At 46.5% G+C, this 20,484-nt stretch overlaps 3 protein-coding genes across 7 annotated transcripts in view; 1 reads left to right on the top strand and 2 right to left on the bottom strand.

Moving 5' to 3' along the window:
• Positions 1-134: 134 nt before the first annotated feature.
• Positions 135-2,627, bottom strand: TMEM186 (transmembrane protein 186). The gene is made up of 2 exons (XM_083872376.1): positions 2,583-2,627; positions 135-1,985 (listed from the first exon to the last, which is right to left on the bottom strand). Exons 1-2 carry the CDS (start codon positions 2,589-2,591, stop codon positions 1,251-1,253), a joined length of 744 nt encoding a protein of 247 aa, XP_083728502.1. The 5' UTR covers positions 2,592-2,627; the 3' UTR covers positions 135-1,250.
• A 24-nt stretch (positions 2,628-2,651) lies between these two features.
• On the top strand, positions 2,652-8,875 carry PMM2 (phosphomannomutase 2). Of its 2 annotated transcripts, none has more exons than XM_083872369.1 (8): positions 2,652-2,733; positions 3,472-3,583; positions 4,513-4,589; positions 5,159-5,250; positions 5,915-6,014; positions 6,456-6,531; positions 7,630-7,745; positions 8,754-8,875. In XM_083872369.1, exons 1-8 carry the CDS (start codon positions 2,668-2,670, stop codon positions 8,856-8,858), a joined length of 744 nt encoding a protein of 247 aa, XP_083728495.1. In that variant the 5' UTR covers positions 2,652-2,667; the 3' UTR covers positions 8,859-8,875. The 2 variants fall into 2 exon arrangements, with proteins under 2 accessions (XP_083728495.1, XP_083728496.1); XM_083872370.1 differs by lacking the exon at positions 2,652-2,733 and adding an exon at positions 3,094-3,110.
• The window catches only part of CARHSP1 (calcium regulated heat stable protein 1), a 36,106-nt gene continuing 22,159 nt past the window's right edge, over positions 6,538-20,484 (bottom strand). For 3 of the 4 annotated variants that reach the window (XM_083872372.1, XM_083872374.1, XM_083872375.1), the window contains exon 4: positions 11,487-11,814. In XM_083872372.1, coding sequence (XP_083728498.1) covers positions 11,652-11,814 — 163 coding nt within the window. In that variant the 3' untranslated portion in view covers positions 11,487-11,651. Of the gene's footprint in view, positions 6,937-11,486; positions 11,815-20,484 lie in introns of those variants that run through there. The other variant, XM_083872373.1, reaches the window with a different exon arrangement.

Below are 20,484 nucleotides of genomic sequence, written 5' to 3'. Positions count from 1 at the left end.
CATGCCTATACTAAACCATTAGTGCATCTTAAATACATTCTGATGAAGATAAACCTCCAAAAAACACAATGTACCTGTACAGCCCACTGTATTTTGCTGCCATGGTCTTTATGCCAAGGACCATTTGGATTTGTTTTCATACTGGTGTGCTACACAGTGTCAGCCAAAATTTAAACTCACAGAACCCCATTAGGAAAAGTTCAACATAAGAAATAATAATTGAAGGTGACCCTGTGCACTTAAATGGCAATTTTATTTAAATGCCTTTGCTGATCTGCCAAGAAACAAATGTTTCACTTCACAAGAGGAAGAAATAAGGAAAGAACACTCCAGATTATTGGTGAGAGTCAGTTTATTCACCAGTTTCAAATGAAGTTAGAACTAGAGGAGGGGTGGAAGGAATTAACTTGCTCCTGACAATTCAGAAAATGTGTTGCATGTTATAGGTGATAGGTGTGGTTCTTTCTTGGGTTTAAATTCATCATTTCTACTGAGGTTTTGGAAAAGGAGAAATCATTCCATAGTACTGGTATAAGACCACAATCCTTCATGGAGACAGGTGCTGCTTTTCCCATTCCAGTGAAGAATGGCAATTTCTGTAAGAGGCTCCTGAAATATTGTCCCAGCCTTTAACTTAACAGCTGAGCTGCCAGTGTCTCCTGCAGCACACACATCCCCTTGTTTTGGCCAGTTCCACTCCCATCCTGCAGGACCCTCCTGAGGCCAGGATAGCCCACACACCTTCCCAATTCCCTCAATTGCATAAACATGAGCATGTCCCCCTCTGACATTCAGCAGTACCCATCATATGGATGTGCTAGACCAGCTTTAATTTCCAGAGGCTTCCCAGCCAACCTGAAATTAGCTAAAAGAAACACTGAGTTTGAAGTGAGGATGCTCTGGCAGCTCCTGCATTTAATTTCAAGAGCTTTTTCATGTTTCATACCAACCAAAGAGGCCAACTGAAACAAACAGCCAGGGTCAGGCCCAGTAATTTGGCCTCCTGCAGCACATTCCAAGGACAATTCAGGCCTGGAATGCTGTGACATTACTGAATCTGATATGAACAGACACTCCTCACACCATACACCAGCTGCAAGACCTTTAATCCAGTGGATTGTGCTTTACCACTGTGACTTTACACTGGGTACAGGAAAAGGACAGACATGTGTAGTTTGGTAAACTACTTAAACCTCGGGGAACAGTAAGCACAATGAACATGGAAAAATCACTGGAAATGAGCTGCTGTGTCACACAAGTTCTCCAAATATTTGAGTAAATTTCTGTCTGTCTACAATCTGGCCATACTTAATTGTAAAATACAAAGTATCTGTACTGTCAGACCGTTTGAACTGGTGAAGTATCTCGTCCTTGCTATCTCCAACTTCATCCAAAGTCACCACTGTCTCTATGGGACAGTAAATGTCATTACGCCTTCCCCAAAATGTCAAGTGGGCCACTCTGACAGTTTGTCCATTGTCACTTAAGTAGATCAATCCAATAATTCTCCTGAAAAAGTAGCTCATACCATACAACATTGCCCCAGCAAAGACAGCGATGCCAGTGGTATAGAAGAGGATGTTCTGAGACACCTGGCCCTGCAGGTAGAGGTAGCAGATGGGAGGCAGCATGACCATGGAGGTGGCAGTCTGCAGCAGCTTCAGCCTGGACAGGACCCTGCAGTATTTTATCCCTGGGAACCTGTAGACCAGTTTGAACTCTTCTGTCCTCCCATCCACAGCCTTCTGTTGGAGCACAGCAGCAGGGGCCGAGTGGGACAGACACACAGATGGCTCTCGAGGTCTCCTGAGGTATTTGACACCAGGAACTCCACGGGGCTGTGACTGCAAACGCTCCCACGAGCCAAAAATCCAGGGCAGGCGAGCATCTTCCCTTCTCCAGGACCTTGTCCAGAGCTCCTTCTGTAGACACCTCCCAAAAGCTGGTGCTGTGCAGACTTTAGTCCTGGCTGTGCAGAGCCAAGCCTGTAAGGTAAGATTCCCCCCGGTCATCATTTGAGCCTCCTATAAAACCCCATCAGTGAGCTCAGAGCTGGTCCCTCGGGTGCCTACAGACAGTGAAACACCAGCTCCAGCTCACTGTGACCTTAAACCAGTGTTCTGATAGGGAACCAGTGTGCTCGCATCCCTCCCAGCAGACAGAGAGGGAAAACTTCGCTAACACAACTGATACCAGTGAGCCCAGTGACCGGCCCCTACACACCCCCTGAGCATTATCGCAGTCAAAACTGCTTCTATCTTGGTGAAATCGGCGATTTTAGAGCAATTTTAGAGAAACAGGGAAGCGGAGCGAGCAGGGTGAAGGGCAGCAGAGCGCGAGTGGGCCGGAGGAGGGAGCGGAGCCGGGAACGAGAAGAAATGAAGGGAAAAGGCAGGAAGGGAAGTTCCGCGCCGGCCCCGCCACGCTGCAACACGCGCGGGCACCTGGCCCTGCAAGGACCCGTCACCGAGCGGCCCGGGATGGAGACAGCGAAAGGGAAGGAGTCGGGAAGGGAGAGAAAGAGGAGAAGGAGGAACAACCCGAGAAAAGGGAACAACCCGCCCGGTAACCCCGGCGCTCACCGCCGCCATGGCCCCGCCGCCTCAGCGCGGCTGCGCCCCGGCCCGCGCGCGGCCCGCCGGGAGCGCCGGCCCCGCCAGCCCCGCCATGGCGCCGCCGCCCGCCGTGCTCTGCCTCTTCGACGTGGATGGCACCCTGACCGCCCCGCGCCAGGCGAGTGCGGGACGGGCTGCGAGCCCGCGGGGAGCGGGTGGGATGGCACAGCGTGACTGTGAGCCCTCAGAGAGCGGGGCGGATGGCACACCGCGGTTGCCAGCCCGCGGGGAGCGGGGCGGGTGGCACACCGTGACTGTGAGCCTGAGGGGAGCGAGGCCGGTGGTACACCGTGACTGTGAGCCTGAGGGGAGCGGGTGGGATGGCACACCGTGACTGTGAGCCTGAGGGGAGCGAGGCCGGTGGTACACCGTGACTGTGAGCCTGAGGGGAGCGGGTGGGATGGCACAGCGTGACTGTGAGCTCTGAGGAAGTGGGGCGGATGGCACACCGCGGTTATGAGCCCTCAGGGAGCGGGGCCACGGCACACCAGTGTTGTGAGCCCTCGGGGAGCGGGGTGGGTGGCACACTGTGTCCTGCCTGTGAACCCTCAGGGAGCAGGGCCGATGGCACACCGTGTCCTCCCTTGCCAGCCCTCAGGGAACGGGGCGGATGACACACCGTGTCCTGCCTATGAGCCCTCGGGGAGCGAGGCGGATGGCACACCGCGGTTGTGAACCCTCAGGGAGCAGGGCCGATGACACACCGTGTCCTGCCCGGGGCCCAGCGTGTACCGCGGGCTCCGGGGGCACACTCGGCACATTTAAAGACCCGCACGGTGCTGCGGGTTTGTGCCGGTTGTTGCGGAATGGAGGCGCTGGGCTCCGGCAAATCTGACGGCTCTGTTTCGGACCCCAGAAAATCACGGCGGAGATGGCGGCGTTCCTGCAGCAGCTGCGGCAGAAGGTGAAGGTGGGAGTGGTGGGCGGCTCGGACTTCGCCAAGATCCGCGAGCAGCTGGGCGAGGACGGTGAGGCCGGGCTGATGCAATAATCCGCGCTCGGGGCCCGCGGGGGAGCCGTGATGGTGAAGAGGAGGTTGAACCCCGTTCATCCCTCCCTTCCCTTGCTTTTAGTTGTCTTCCTGGTGGTGTGTTGCACTCAGGTTGTGGGGAGCTACTCACCGGCGTTTGGAAATCACAGCCTGTTTGCACTGTACAGATATATCTCCATATCAAATTAAGATATTGTTACTAATGGTGAAGTCCTGCCTTGGTGACAGAACCCTGGGAGGGCTTTTTCACGCTGCTGTGTACAGTGGAGTCGTGTCTGTGACATACACGTGTGGGCTGCTCAGCTGTCAGCACATCCCTCCAGGACCTGATTTTGTTCACTGTGGGGTTATAATGCAATATATGCGATGGACTCCTGCCTTAGTCCTTTATTCTTAATGGTCTTTACTTGAATGATGCCACTGATAGCCTCCTGTAGTGCCCAGAATGCTCAGAGTTTGTTTGCCTTCCAAGTGGGCTCCAGTAAAACCATTTCATCTTGTGTTGTGCTAAGACTCACAACTCCCAGACATCTGCTGAGGACTAGTGACATTGAGGAAACAAACCTAAAAGGGCAGTATTTGACTTGCTCTCTAGCCAGGCTGTGTGCCAGGTGTTTGCAGTATTTGAGGGGTTTGGTCGTTTCTCTACATTTAATGCAAAGAGTCATATGCCTCTAAGTAAAACCACAGGTAAGTCAGACAAATGACTTCATGTGATCTGAGGTGTGTGTTAATCATAGGGAGGAATGGGACCAGCATTAATCTTGTGCTTGACACTATGCTGCTGAAACTTTCATGCTCTAGGAGCTATTGTTTGCTGTATTTTAACCTGTTTAACATTTAAGACAATTTTGCATTAAGCATATAGGGGAAATGATGAGTTCCTGTCTTTTTGCTTGTCTGCAGTGATTGAAAAATATGACTACGTGTTCCCAGAAAATGGCCTGGTAGCATACAAAGATGGGAAATTCCTGAGCAAGCAGGTAACTATGAAATCTCCAACTGTGGGAAAAAAAGGAATTTTCTAAACAAGGATTTATTTGTACAGTGTAGTCCTCTGTAATCACCCTTCCAAAGATCAAAGTTACTGCTGCTTTCGTATTTAGTCCTGTTAATGGATCATTCATTTGGCATGTAATGTTTAACATAACTAATGGAGAGTAAACATTTAAAAGAGATCCTGGCTGAATTTGCTGCCTTGACCAGTGGTTCCAGTTTACTGCAGGGACAAGCTCTATTTCTTCATGCTTGCCTGTAGCAGACATTGAATGCAGCTTTTTGTTCAGGGCTGCTGCCTGTGGCACAATTTCCTTTTGAAGAAGATACAAGTAGGAATCATATTAAAGGGCAGTTCGGTGTTATAAAGTGAACAAAAAGACAAATGAGAGGCTGTAGTTAGTACATGTGAGCATCAGCTGATGTTACTGATTGAAGGCTGTTTGTTTCTCTGTGGTGTTAACCATCCCTGATTACCCAATGTCTGTGTTTTCCATGTGACTTGCTTTTAGAATCTCAGATTCTGGACTTGCTTGAACGGTGTTTGTTTTGTTAGAGCATTCAGGGCCACCTGGGCGAGGAAACGCTTCAAGATGTCATCAACTACTGCTTGAGTTACATGGCAAAGATTAAACTGCCAAAGAAGAGGTATGTGCACACAGACATCTCAGTGTGGCCCTGTTCTCCACGGGGGAGATAAAGCTCAGCTCAGGGTGCTCAGCAGGAAAATGAGTCATTTCTGTGTGTGTGAAACAGAGCTCCATCCATGCATACAAAGACAAGTTCCCAGCTGGAGCACAGGGTTTGGAATACTGAATCAACACTTCTGTGTCAGAGGGAAGGAGATTCAGTTTTGAAGGAGGAGTGTTCCCTTGCCATGTTTGGAATTCAGCAGCGAGGTGTTTCCCAGAGATGAGAAGTGCAGCCAGACCAGCTCTGGGGGATGTGTGAGGTGCAGCTGCTCCAGACACTGAAATGCCCCGTGTGAGGCAGGGCAGAACACTGCCCACCTTGCTGTGAATTTGGCATTTCACCCCAGCACTGACAGCCTGGCGTGTCAGGCTCTGAGGTTGATGGGATGCTCCAGTCACACTTGTTAAAGCAAATCATACTTTTAAAAGTCAGTAAGGATGATGTTGAGGTTGCCAGATTTAAAGTCTGGTGCCAGACATATCTGTATGTTTGGGGTTTATGCATACAAAGGACAGCTGATTCCCACTGCCTTTAGAATTAAATGGAAATTTATTGTGATATTTCGTGCTTTGAGCAATTTTCTCATTATTTTCTGTCCTGTTCATCAATTCTCTTGCAGAGGCACTTTCATTGAGTTCAGAAATGGGATGTTAAATGTGTCCCCCATTGGAAGAAGCTGCAGCCAGGAAGAACGACTTGAGTTCTATGAACTTGATAAAGTGAGTTACAACTCTTGAAAGATACCCAGCTCTCCTGGAGGAGGCAGATATGGCCAGGTTATGATTTTTTTAAAAATCTTTTGTAATTTGTGCCATTTTTTTTCATTTTAATCCTTTCCATGCTGTTCAGCTAATTTCCTCACTCAGACCTCAGGCAACAGACAGTTTTTTTGTTGGAATAGCAAAGATTACTTGCAGAAGGGTGGGTTTGGCTCATATTTTTAGTCCAGTATCCAGGGTACTGAACATCCTGCTTCTATACACGGGGTTTCTAAAAAACCCTGTCCTAGGTAAAACCATTCTTTCTTTGTAATCAGCCTGGGTCCATTCAAGTCAATAAAACCATTCTCTTTTAGAAAGTGTTTTTGGGTTATCTTTTCATTGGTAAATCAGCACAGCATGTAACTCATGTTTGGTTTTGTTTTCTTTTTTCCTTAACAGAAGGAGCATATCAGAGAGAAATTTGTAGCTGCTCTACAAAAAGAATTTGCAGGCAAAGGCCTCACATTTTCTATAGGTAATACTTCAAAAGAATGTCATTTAAAACATCAATTAATTTAAATTTCATTTAAGTCATACTCTCTTATGGCTGTGACATCCCATCTCATTTGTGTGACAGCTTTCTCTGGGGGTGGTTGCAGGCAAGACTGAGCCTCTTTTTGCTCTCAGGCTTTTATTGGGACATTTTAATTGAAATCCATCAACAAAGAGAACTTCATTTCTTGTCATCAGTTCATTGTCCTTTAATGTCATCTGTGTGACTGATTCTGCTCACTTTGGAGTATATTAGATACTTCAGATTAGTCAGAGTTGTTTCTGTGAATCAGTTTTGATCAGAACTCGGTGCTGTTCCAGTTGCCCTTAGTTCTTCAGCTATACCTGCTGTGTGGGAGGAAGGAAAGGATCCAAAAGCAAGTGCAAGCTTAAAGAAAAGAAATATAATAAGGGGGAATTAATTTTTGATCCATTTTTTCTTTTTTACCTTCTCTCCTAATATATTACCACACTCCTGCCTTTTATTGTTTTTCAGAATTGCAAAGTGCGGTTGGCATTAGTGCCAAAGCACTAAGGCAAAAGTGAACTGCAGTGTAGTTCTTCCCTCCCCTTTCTGTTGTAAATACCTTTTGGACACCTGCCTCAGCTGGGAATCATGCTCTTAGGTATGAAGGCCAAGAACTGGAACAGCTGTTGTCCTGTTAGGGTGTGCTGGAAGGGCTGATTTCTTCCTTTCCTACTCTGAAAGCCTTAGAAAATGATTTTATGGCTGTACATATATTAGTGGCTGTGTTCATTTGTGTCCTTTTTTTTTCTGAAAGTAAAGAGGTTAAATGTAATTCTTTTTAAAAGGTTCCTTTGGATAGCAGTGAGGATTTGGGAACATGCTCAGACTTTGTGGAATGGATAAATAATCTCTGAATCACAGCTGTAATAACTGATACCCTATAAAACACTTTATATACCTGCAGGACCTAACTCCAGGGTCTCACAACATTTCTGTGTCTTCTGCAAAGCTCCCTCTGCATAAAATCTTACCCAGTTTAGGCTTTTTTCATTTCCTCTCCCTTCAGAAATAGATTCTGAAAATGAAAGAAGTCTTGGTTCCTCTCTCTCCTAGGAGGGCAGATCAGCTTCGACGTGTTCCCAGATGGCTGGGATAAAAGGTACTGCTTAGGAATTGTTGCCAAGGATGGATACAAGACTATTCATTTCTTTGGAGACAGGACCATGCCAGTGAGTACATTAGTTTGATGTATTAATTTGAGAGCTGCTGTAATTAAACTTCAAGGACTGTAGGTTCTAACCTTATAACCTTAGTCCTGACAAGAGCTGAAGTCAGGATATAAATGTGTCCATGTTTACCTGGCTGCAGCTGGGAAGTTTCCTTCTGTTTCCTGAAGTGAACACAGGGGTCTTGCCTTAACAGAGGTTATTTTAAAATAACTTCCCTGATTCTGTCAAACACCTGGGTGACATGACTGTGAAACTGATTGTCCTGCTTGCTCAGTGTGGATTGATTCTTCTTGTTGGCTGGTGTTTATTAAACATATTTATTTCCTGTCCTATTTCACACTGTGCCTTTGCTCACTGCTCTGCCTCTCTCCACCCTGGGGAGCTGAACAGAGTCCTTTGTCCCTCACCATGGGCCACTCTGCAGGGCACTTCAGAGGCCTTTAAAAATCCTGAACAGAGACCTGACAAGAGCTTGTGAGAGCACTGGCAAGCACAAGCTCAAAATCAGAACAGCCTGACCCTGTCTCTTGGCCATATTCCAAGTTTTATAAGAAAAGGCTTAGTTTTATAAGAACTCAGTTATAAAACTCTTAAGTTACACAGGACTTTATAAAATTTAAGAGGTAAAATTTTATAAGAAAAAAAGCTTGAAACTAAAGGGTTTTTTTTTCCCTCAACATCAGCTGCAAAAGTCATCACCTGTCCCTCGGGCACAGAGCTTACAGACAGTTCATTTTAAACCCTCTAAGTGGCAGTGCAGCATTTGCAGAGAGCTGAAGTACTCAGAGCTGATGCTGACCCTGTGAAAGCAGCGTGGCAAACAGAAATCTGGGAATGAAGCTCTGGATTTTGGGAACCTGTGCTCATACAGGGGCACTGCTGTTGTTCCCTGAGCCTAATCACTGCAGGCCCTTGGGAAAAGTCCACTCTTTCCTTGTTTCCCTTCATGTGTCCCTTTTTGTGACTGTGCTTTATGTTAAATAAAATTAAATCCTCTCCTTCTTCCAGGGAGGGAATGACTATGAAATTTTCACAGACTCCAGAACAGAAGGCCACAGTGTCACATCCCCACAGGATACAAGGAGAATCTGTGAAGAGTTGTTTTTTAAATAAAAGACTTTCAGAATTCACACTTCCAAGACAATTAAAACAGCAAAATAACTTGAAACATCATCTTCCTTCTGTATTGGTTTCTTGTAACTGGTCATGAATAGCAGGTGCTTTGCAGGTCAGTCATTACTGAAGGGAAATGTTTTAATTGAAGACCCCTTGCTGAGCTCAGTTTCCAATCACATAAATTGTTTTCTTCTTGCTTGGCTGTGGGCTTTGGGTTGGGTTATATTTTGGGTCGGTTTTTAAGATACCTGTAAACTTCCTTAACTAATTAATTACAATTTAGGGAGGGAAGGGGAGGCATAATCTGTTGATTCATGGTCTCAAAATTGGCCTGCAAGGCTTAATCCCTAGGGTTTTTTATGTTGAGGCTGTTTTTTAAAAGATGCAGTTTTTGTTGTTTGTTTTGTTTGTTTTTTTTTAATAATTACCTTAATAATTTAATAATTACCTGCTATATGAATTAACATGAATTATAAGACAGCTGGGATTTCCTTGTCTAAAACTGGAAGATGAGCAGAAGAGAAGGGTTTTATTTCTTCCTAGTGTTGGGAGGATGACACTGAACCAGAAGTTCAGAACCCTGACTGCCATCCCAGGAAATGCTGGACCAGCTGGTGCTAAAGTTCCCTCCTGGGGATGGATGTGGTGCCAAGGCACAAGTCAGGTCATGGTACCTACACTCTTTGCAGACCAAATCTGAAAAATCAATTGTAAAAATCAATTAAAATAACTTCAGCACATTAGCAAAATATATTTCTGTCACTTCTGATCATTTTCTGAGATTTGTGGTTAAGGTATTAAGGTTAGGTGAGATTTTTTGTACTACAAAAGTGACCTAAATTTTGTTCTATTAAAATTCAAGTCAAGGCCTGACATTCTGTGTAACAGTTAATATTACTTTTCTCAGCTGGCATTGGGAAAGTAATCTTGAGTATGAACAGTTTGATTTAGTAAAGAAGAATAAAATCTGATTTTATCATGAAAAAATACCGTTTCCATTTGTCATTTTGGTAAATAAAATACTTAGAGCAGACATTTGCATGCTGCCTGTGTGTACAAAGAAATGAATAATCTGAATCTTTCCAGTTCCAGGTTCATGGGATACTTGCACAGTAAAAAGGCAGAGAATAGAATCTTTGTGTACCACCTAGAATCCCCAGAAGAGTCATGGATGTGAAAACATTTCCTTAAATCAAACTTTTAAATGTCTCCACACAGGCACCTGCATTCTTCTCTCCTTTAAAGCTGGTCCTCTTCAGCACCAGCTACCCAGGGAGCAGACTGGAAACACATTAAAGCACTGAAATGGTTGCATTTATTGTAAAGAAAGCAGAGGGTGATATTCCAACAAGCTGCACAGTGATGAACCCACCACTACCAAGGCTTATGGGTCATAAAAACCAAACCCAAAGCCCACCACACCATGGTGTAACACAGGTACAGCTAAGGGAAAACAAGCCAGCACAGCAGTTCTGAGCCCACAGCCCTGTGCTGTCACCACACCTGGAGCACATCAGCTGCTGTGAAAGGCTTAGGACAGGTCCTGACAGCACCTCTTGGTGAAGCTCCAAATACACAACTGAAGCTACACTGTTTTATACAACTAACAAGTGCCTTTTTTATTTTTTTTTTATTTGCAAAGTCAATAAAAATCCACTGTTAGGAACATAACAGAGAAAAACACTTCGTTTGAAAAAAAAATATATGTGGAAGGCAAATAGGAACAAAACCAACTTAGTAGCACTACAACTACGTGAGGAATCTGGGGAAGGGTGGCTCTATCACATCCTACCAAGCCAGTTTGCCAGGGAAACAGATGCAGAATCTCCTTCACCAAGACAGCTGAGCCTGTTGAGTAACTCCCACAGTATTCCCCACACAGGCACTGGGCAGCACACACCTGCTGTGCAGCAGTGCAGCTGTGCTGCCTGCCCACTGGCACACCATGGCAGCCAGCTGTATGCAGTCTAGAAGGCAAATCTTCAGCCTTGTCAAAATCCAGACACACTCAGAGCTATGAAGTATCCACTACTCTACAGTTTTCTACCACTTACCTTGAAGCAAATTTAAATTTGGGATGGAGATTTTTTTTTTTTTTTTAAAATACTGGCCTATAAAATCTGTTGCTAATCAACCATCAAGGCACCTAAGTAAATTCACCAACTCCAGCTTTATCAGTACAACACAGTTTCCACACCTGTGCAGCCACACTGTTTGCAGTGGTGCACCTGATGGGCACTGGAGCATAACCACCTGGTGGAGGTTTTCCACCCTGTGGCAGCTGCTCTGTCTGTGAACTTCCTTCCATGAGGAAAACAAATCAGCAATGAACACCTCTGTCTGTCAAGCCAAGGCATTCAGGCACTGTTATCAGCAATAAAGGTGCTGCAGCCCCAGAAGAGCAGCCCAGGGCTCACACAACACCCAGGGCTCAGAGCTGTGCTTGACCATCTGCACAAGAAGGGCTCTCCTTGAAACCTCTCCCCCCTTCCCCTGGGCATTTCCTGGAATCAGTTCACAAGACAAAAAGAAAACCCAAACCTCCCCTCCTCCACCAAGCACACAAACTAGGTCTCTTTAAATACATTTCTTGTAAACACATTACGCTAGATTTTTTCATTAGCATTTGAATTGCCTTTTTTTTTTTTTTTTTGTGGTTTTTTTTTTTTTAATCAGGCCAGCTGTAAAAAAATGGTAATTTTGGCCTGCTTCTGCTTTATTGACAATGCAGTATTTCCTCACACACCAGATCCTTCAGCCAGGTCCTGCAGCCTTGTTCCAGGGGACGCCTCAGGAGCTGATGACATGGCCAGACCACGTCTCGTGCTTGGTGCCAGGGGCCAGGTGAGTGATCACCACCTCCACTGCCTGCAGCTTCTCGTTCTTGGGAGGGATGGTGCACATCTTGTAGGTGACCTCGTCGCCTGCCACGGGCACGTATTCGCCTTCAATGCTGTGGAGGGAAGCTCCAGTTAGTCATGGATCACATAAAGGCTCGTTCTCTTCTGCAGCTGACTGATATTTTTATCATAATTGTTATCTTAGGTGCTCAGAGGACTTTAGGGATTTTATAGAGCCTGCCATCCATTGAAGTCTGAGGTTCGTTTTGGTTGTCTTGCAGGAAATCCTATGAAAATACTATAAACACCACCATCGCCCTAAAAAAATCAACCAACTACAAGAAGTACAAAATAAAACACAATAAAACACACAAAAATCCCCACTCTAATCTGCCTCAAAGAATACTCAGGTGAACCCAGGCTTGCAACGAGAACTGTGCACCAGCACCTCACTTGTAACAGCACTAGAGGGCAGGGCTGCCACTGGCTGCCACTTTGGGGATAGGGTTTTTAAACTAAAGAAAGTTGGGGTTTTTTCCCCCTTCTCACTTAAGCTTTTGAAGTTTCAGTTTGTGGATTTTTACCTTCTTGTCTTGAAAAGAATTGTACCACGTAATGGCAAGATTTTATCTTTAGGTTGCTCCACCATAATACAGTTTGTGGTATGAAACAAAAAAGGAGCCTGAGTGAGATATAGTATCAAATATTTCAAAATTATTTGCTGTGAGAAGAGAGAGTTCTGCCATGCTGATGTGTTAGCCTGCAGAAACACTCACCCAGCACTCAGGGAAATTTCCAGGAGACTCCTCTGGCCTCCCCCAGAGTGATGCCAGAGGATGCTGGAAGGCCTGCACTGTGCTGCTGCACATGTTTGGAGTCAGTAGGAGATGCCAAAAGGGCTTCTTCACCTTCTGTTCAGAACAAGGTGCTGATGAAACAGAGAACTGCAAAGTGTAAGAGCCCTCCTCACCTCCTCCCCTGTGTTTGAGATCTTTGTAATAAAACTCCCAGCATGTGCCAGTGAACACGGCAGAGATTCCTCCCTCCTGCATTGCCATGAGGCTCTGACAGCACAGAAGATGCCACTTCACCTTTCTCTAAATACACCTGCACCAGCTTCCCCTGCCCTGACAGCCTTGGCTCTGCATTTCTCATTGAAGGTTTGCAGTGTTTCTCAGCAGTATCTGTATTTGGGAACACATCAACAGCACTAATAACAAATTCTACTGGATGCCACATTGGTGTGACTTGCTTGTGAACTCCTGGTATACTGGAGGTAAGATTTAGGTCCAGGAAAGGAAAAAAATGTGGTCTAGGTCAGAAATTTGTAGTGCACCATTGAATTTGGTATCTGCCTTCTCTGAGAGAACACTGGTAGGAGGCTCAGCCCACCCAGGAATTCTACTCCATGTTTCTGTTAATGGCAGGGATCTCAGGTTTTACCAGTGCCCTTCACATCCACTCCCATTTTGTGATCCATTATTCTTAGGGCTTTTCTATAGCAGGAAAGGCTGGCAGGGCTGATAGGAGGTAAATACACTGGCCCCTACTGCCAGTTCTAACCTCACATCAGAGTTTGCTTCTCCTCACAGTTCTGCAAAACTTCTCCAGCTTCATCTCCAGCACTGCCTCTCCCCAGCCCTTCCCCCTTTGAGGGCTCCTGTGTGACTGCTGCTCTGCAAGTGCTGCTCAGGGAGCTGGTGCCAGGCTCTGGAGAAGCAGGAGCAGCCCATACCAGGGACAGGACAGGGTAACCAGGCTTGTGCAAGGGAAGCTAAAAATGACCCCTAAATCAAGACTTCTCCCAAGGGAAATTCAAAAGAAAAGTCATTGTTTGGTAACTGATTGTATCAACATGATATTGAAAATGCTCCTGTATCTAAATATGAATCTAAAACCTACTCTGAGGAGCTAAAGATTTTCCCAAGGCCTATGGCTTGAAATGCATGTCCTTCAAACTTTATTTCCCTGGCAATAGCTCTACTCCAGAGCTGCCTGTGACTGTGGCAATCAGACCCAGGAGGGCATGTCCTAAGCTGAACCCTTCAGAGCAGTGCCTGGGAAAATGGGACTAAATTGAAAGCAGAAGAAATATTTACAGAAAAATCAAGATAAAGCCTCCTTCATCAGACCTGACAGCCCTTTCCAACCCACACAGGCTGATCCAACTGACCTTTATTTACTTCCAAAGTCTCCAGGCCATGCTGTCAGCCCAGCCCAGTATCACACTGGACAGGCTCTGCTCGAGCTCCCACATCTGACCTTTGTTGTGGCTCTTCTTTCCAGTTACTGCCTCCATTTATGCCCCACTTCCCCCAGTTCCAACAGCTTTAAGATCCTTTCAGGTGTGGGGGGATTGCACACCCAACCCTTACTGTCCTTCCTGGAGAAGAAGCTGATTCACCTTTCCCAGTGCCAAAGGAATTTGCCACCAAAGACCCAGAAGTTTGCCCTGACTTTGAAACAGCAGATTTGCAGCAAGGAGGTACTGGAACCTGATGAGGAGACAGAAAGCCCCAAGAAGAGACACAGGAAAGGGTTGAAAGGGTCAAACCACAAGTGAAAGTAGGAATGGCATATTAAAAAAAAATGACATCACGTTTCCTACTTAAACCTCTTGAGTCTTGAGAAACCTTGATCCTTTGTTGCAAAAAAAAAAAAAAAAATATATATATATATATATATATATATATATAAAAAAGTTGCTATAGATTTAAAACCACTAAAACTGAAGCAGGATCTCCCCTTGGTGCTCCAGGCACCCACTGCAGAGCCCCAGGCCCCTGCAGGGAGCAGGGAAACATTACAGCCACCAAACCAAACGGATACCCCGCCCAGGAAGGGATCTCAGGTTTGGCTGAAACGTCTTCTCTTTTTAACAAACAGGAACCTTACATGTGTTTTTTAAAACCTCCTGTAAAACAGGATACGCCACAGTTACTTAAATACACGTCTGAAATCTGCAAAAGTGGGGAAATATGTTTCATGCAAGAGGAAAGTGGATTTGCAGTCTTCTGAAGCACCAATAGAAAAAAGTTTTACGCTCCTGAAAAATGGAGATAAATTAGGTATCACCTAAATATTCAAAAGCAAGTGAGGAAGAAGTCCAGCTTGAACATTAAAAAAGATGGGTGTTTTGTTAGGGGTGTGTTTTGTTTAAAACTGAAACATGAATGTGTACCTGGATAGGTTGTGTTGCAGGTGGACTGGTAACAAAGTGATTCTGGTTTTTCAAGAATTAAGACCAAGTGGATCAGTATGCACACACAGAACATGCCTGATGTACAACACACTGCAGCCAGGGAGAGGAGGAGCAAAGGGCCAGACTGCAGGACACACTCAGCTGTCCCTGAAAGCCACCACATCCCTCAGCCCTTGGGAGGTGACTCTTTGGGGCACTGCCTGTGCAGCCCCTGGTCTGCCAAGGAAAGAGAAAAAACTCAAAACATTTGTTGACCCACATTTCTTATGCTGAATCATGAGGTTAAATACTCATGTTCCTTCTACTGAACAGATCAGATTATCCCCTGAATCTGCAGAGCCCTAAGCAATACCCAGACCAGACAGGTGCACTTTTCTCTGCTAGAGAGCATTTCTTGCAGGGCTGAGCATTAAGCTGACAGCCTCAGATCCTTTCTTGGTTCCATTACTTATCCAAGCTGACACTACAAGTGACTGGAGCTTGTGATAAAACCTCATTCAACCCCAGCAGGGCTTCATCTGATCCCGACTTTGTTGTCTTTCCTCACTTGCTGAGGTGACCCTACCCCACCAAGCCCAGCTGTGTTATAAAGGTTGTGGCCACACAAACAGCTCCAATTTCATTTTCTGCTTTTGGCCTTTAAACTTTCCTCCCACAGATCAGATATTCTTTTGCCTCCTGCAGGTTTGTGATCACTAGTTATTCCTGGTGCCTCACACACATGAGATCATTGGCTCACTGCCCCCAGTGCACAGGAAAAGCAAGAGGACAAAGGTCCTGGTCTGCAGCCTGAACAGATCTGTGAGTGAACAGTGTCCCCTGGGCAGTGTCTGCCACTAAAAGCTGCTTCTGGGACAGACACAGCCTTCCTGCAGCCCTGCTGTCACTGCATCTGATGCTTGGAAGCTGAAACAAACAACATTCTGGCATCCAGAAAGAACAATATGATGGCAGCACTCAGGAGGTGATGAGATGGTGGCACTGAAGGCAGAGCCCTACGCAGAGCTGGGGGAAGATCCTCCAGCAGGAAGCAACTGCCTTAAGCACTGGGCAGGAAATGAACTGGGAAAGATCAGAGAGAGTAAACAGAGTTCTTGGAACAGAATAGACATTCTGTAAACAATGTAAGTTACCTGGAAAGATTGGTAAAGGAAGTTAAACATAGATTATTTTTTTTTTATGTTACATATTGATTAAATAATTTTAGATCTGGATTTTTTACGTTCACCCTACATAAATATTAAATGTTGATCTAGAGGAATGTGGAGGTTTCCACTGCTATTTGAGATATTGGAGTGCACTTTCAATCCAAAATAATGAATATCTACATACCCAGGATTCTTAAAACACTTCGAATTCAAGCTAAAAATAGGAAATGCTTCCCTGATGTTAGAGTCAGAGAGAGACACAATAGAGTGAGTTTTAGATTACCCAGCAACTCCCATTTCCCAGCTCAGCGCCAGTCTGGTATGGTGGAGCATTTTATCCAGCACTATTTTTAGGGAACTGGGAGGTTATTAGGAAATTACCTAAATAAGGAATGTTCTAGTTCTTCCTTCTCACAGCTGCTATTCATATTCCAGGGCTCTAGTCAAGCCTCTTGGGACAAAGCCAAAGTCACGTGAAAACATTTTGGAACAAGAGTTTTCAGTGAATTTTAAGCCTTGCTGGTCACCAAGCTTGCCATGGATGACACCATGGAGCACTTCCATGGCTCAGGGGGTTCTATTACCACCACATGGGCTTCTTAAAGTTCATTTAACACCTCAACATCTGTCCCAAACCTGAGGGTTTTTAACAGCAAGATACAACAGAATAATGAACCCCTGTGAGTTACCAATCCCCAAATGTCCTCCTCCCATGCAATCCCTGTGCCAGCCAGCAGCCCCAGCACCACCAGCAAAGCCAGCAGTGACCTGATGGAGCTGGCTGGCAGGAGCAGGGCTGCCTCTCTCCACCAGCCACACTCCTGGCTGGGACAGACAAGTGTAAAAAGGCTCAGACACTGAAGAATCCCAGCAGTTAAAATCCAAGGACTGCCCCTGGTCCCTGTGCTGTTGCAGAGAAAACTTCCCAGGAGCTGCACTTCTCTCCCCGTTCAGTGAGTGCACCATCCTCTTGCCCAGTTCTCCACTGGGCCGTGGTGTTTGAGTCCCCATTCAGGGGTAGTTAAGGCTCCATATCTACTTCCAGCAGCTCATTCAAGCCCAGCCAGCACAGCACACCCCGTGAGGAGCAGGAGAGAGCTTTCCAAGGATGCCTGTGTGGGCTCAAAGACAAAGCAGAGCCCTGTTCCTGCAAACAGCCAGCCTGTGTGCAATCCCACCTGGAAACCAAAGCCCAGGGCAGCTCCAGGCTGTGCTCACCAAGAACCCCCATCCTGGAGTAGCCACTGTCTGCAGTGCCCAGTGCCTGCCTGAGAGAGTGCCAGCCTTGGCTCTCACCTATTACAGTCACACCATTTAGGGGAAGATTCTGGGAAGACTTAGCTGCAGTAATGACCACAGCAACCTGACCTTCCTGCATGCACCACTGCAAAGTGAGTTTTCTGAGCCAACTGAGGGGGGTGGAGAACCCTTAGGAAAAAGATTATCCATGTTCTATTCATTTCCAAACCCCTCTCAAGAAAGATCTGGAATTCTGCTGCCTCTCCTTCCTGCCCCAGATAATCTATTTATTTCAGACACTTCACCTTGCAGCAAAGCATCAGAAAGGGAGCACTTCAGGAAGGATGTGTGCTGTCCAAAGCACGTAAGTCATCCAGTGTTTTGAAGGCAATCAGAAAGCTGAGATTTGGCTTCCCAGCACCCCTAGAGCAGCTGGTTGCAGTCAGCAGAAACTGTTTTGTTTAAATCACAGAAAAGCCAGAGAGGCCAGAGAAGTTCATTCCCTCAGCTCATATTCTGCTCTCAGATCATTTAGGATTATCAGGTAATTTCCAGCCCATATTGTTCCACTGCACCAGAGGAACACCACCACAGAGAAGCCAGGAGATGTGGCACTAATGCTCTGCACCAAACAATGATCTGGCAGAAAATCAGAGGAAAGGAAGGAGTGTGAAAAGATGATCTCTCCATGGACACAAACAGCTCCTCGGTGCAGCAGAGACACAGCTGGGCTCTCCCTGCAGGAAGGTGCAGCTAACAGAACATCTCCAGCACAGCCAGCAGCTGGAATGCAACAGCAGAGTGGGACCACCCCCACCTGGGAGCCCAGCCAGAGCCATCAAGAGTTACAGACACTGGAGGCATAACCTGAGGTCTCACCACAATGCACAAGTGAAGCACAACAGGATCTCCCTGGGGACCCAGGGGTGTCACTGTCCCTGGGGGAGGCACAGCATCAATTCTCCAGAGCCACCATTGCCCACAGGGTCAGGAATCCAGCCTGAAGGACAGCCTGAAGGCCTCTCTGCAATGCAGCATTTTCCCCTCCAGAGCCAAGTGCTGCCAAACTGCGGAAAACCCACAAGCACTGCACGTTTTTTTCTCTTTCATTAAATATGCTGCTTTTGCAAAATAAAATCTTTAAAAAAAACAAACCAAGAGTGTGGTCATTCATCCATCACTGCTCTCTGGCGAGCCACCTCCTTGCCTTGCCCTTGCAGGTACACAGGCTTCAGGCCAAATCCCAGATAAATGCAAAAGCCTGGAGCACAAACCAGGCTCCATCTTGTGCCCACTCCCAAATGCACTGAGAGAGAAGAGTGGGTGCAGAGCTCTAATGCACAACACCTGATCTGCTGCTACAGGTTCCCCACCTCCCCCATCCCTCAGCTGGGAAGAGAAGCTGATATGAAGCTGTCTCTGCAGGCAGGGGACATCAACATCCAGCACTGCAGGGAGTCCCTGTCTTTTCTCTGGGAACATCCCACAGCTACAGGTGGAACAGCAAGAGAGTGACAGGGAGGCCACCAGAGCCATTGTGTGCCAATGACAACACACCAGGGAGTGTCTGTGAGAGCTGACTGACTCCTAGGATGGAACATGAGCCAAGGAGGTGACATAAAGGAGGAGAAAGCTCTCACACTGATGCTGTAATGCCACCATCAATTTGGTGACAGTGGCTCATCTTACAGGCTGGTGGAAATGAAAGCATTAACAGTACATGTCGCTAATAAAAATGTAATTATGGGCTTTTTAAAAATTTCACTCCAGGCAAATGAATCTGCCTTTGCTTCCTGCTTTGCAGAGATGTTATCTGGAATTACTATCTCAGCAACTCCTCTGCCTCCATGCTTGCCAGCTAGGGGTTTATACTCACTACAGCAAGCACATTTTGTGTTTGTTCTAGAGAGGGGTGAAGTATGAATCTGAGAAAAACAAAACCCCATCACACCAAAGAGCCATGACATTTCCCTAGCACAACTACTTATACCAAGCTGAGAGCTGTCTGCAGTAAGCAAAGGAAGCAGGGCTCGCTTGTACCCAATCAGTTGAAAAGGAGAAGTGGCTCCACACAAGTGTAATCGAACACCAAAACAAATCATCTCTGCAGCCTTCAGAGCCACTCACTAAAACAAAGCCAGGCAGACAAACAGCACCTTTCAAAACCTGTGCTGCCATTCAGCCAGACCCTGACAGGATGGAGAACTGGGCAGAGCAGCCTCCTGAGGTTCAGCAAAGGCCCCACAAAGGGTCCTGCAGCTGGGGAGGGATAACCCCAAGCACCAGCTCAGGCTGGGGCTGGCCCACTGGAGAGCAGCTCTGCAGAGAAGGACCTCAGTGGTGGCACTGGTGGGTGACAAGCTGACCATGAGCCAGCAGTGTGTCCTGGGGGCCAGGAGGGCCAATGGCACCCTGGGGTGCACTGGGAAGAGTGTGGCCAGCAGGTCAGGGAGGGGACCCTGCCCTCTGCTCAGTCCTGCTGAGGCACACCTGCAGTGCTGGGTCCAGCTCTGGGCTCCTCAGGACAAGAATGACCAGGAGCCACCAGAGAGGGCCCAGCAGAGGCCACAAGGATGGTGAGGGGTCTGCAGCATCTCTTATGAGGGGAAACTGCAGGAGCTGGGCCCGTTGAGTTTGGAGGAAACTGAGAGGGGATCTCATTAGATTTAATTATCTCAAAGGTAGATGCCAAGAGGATGGTGCCAGACTCTTCAGTGGTGCTCAGCAACAGGACAAGGAGCAATGGCCATGAACTAAAGCATGAGAAGTTCCACTCATCCTGAGGAAGGAATTCTTTATGTCACAGGTGACTGGAACTGCCCAGGGAGGGGGTGAACTCTCCCTCTGTGGAGACATTCCAAACCCACCTGGATTCCTGTGTAACCTGCTCTAGGTGACCCTGCCTTGGCAGGGGTGTTGATTGGGTAATCTCCAGAGGTTCCTTCCAACCCTAACAATTCTATGATCCCATATTTCTACCCACATCTCACAAGTCCAACACAATAAAGCAGCTTTGGTGCAAGTTCCACTCAAAACATGTCCACATTCATGCACAGAAACACTGAAAATTTTGCAAATACCAAGTGAAGCTTTTGAATGCCACAGACATTGGACTTTATTTTTGGGCCAATGTTCATTTATAAGAAAGGAAATGCCAACCTAAGTTTTGTTATTATCTCACAAAAAATAAAGAA

The sequence above is a fragment of the Zosterops lateralis genome (genome assembly GCF_965231275.1).
Source record: "Zosterops lateralis genome assembly, chromosome: 15".
Lineage (NCBI taxonomy): Eukaryota > Metazoa > Chordata > Aves > Passeriformes > Zosteropidae > Zosterops > Zosterops lateralis.
This window is presented reverse-complemented; position numbering and strand designations above follow the sequence as displayed.

Bases quoted from the DNA above. Each gene is read 5' to 3' on its own strand.
- PMM2 (XM_083872369.1), top strand. From the start codon at position 2,668: ATGGCGCCGCCGCCCGCCGTGCTCTGCCTCTTCGACGTGGATGGCACC. The intron at 5,251-5,914 runs GTATGTGCACAC...ATTCTCTTGCAG, and splicing joins ATTAAACTGCCAAAGAAGAG to AGGCACTTTCATTGAGTTCA. The intron at 7,746-8,753 runs GTGAGTACATTA...TCCTTCTTCCAG, and splicing joins TTGGAGACAGGACCATGCCA to GGAGGGAATGACTATGAAAT.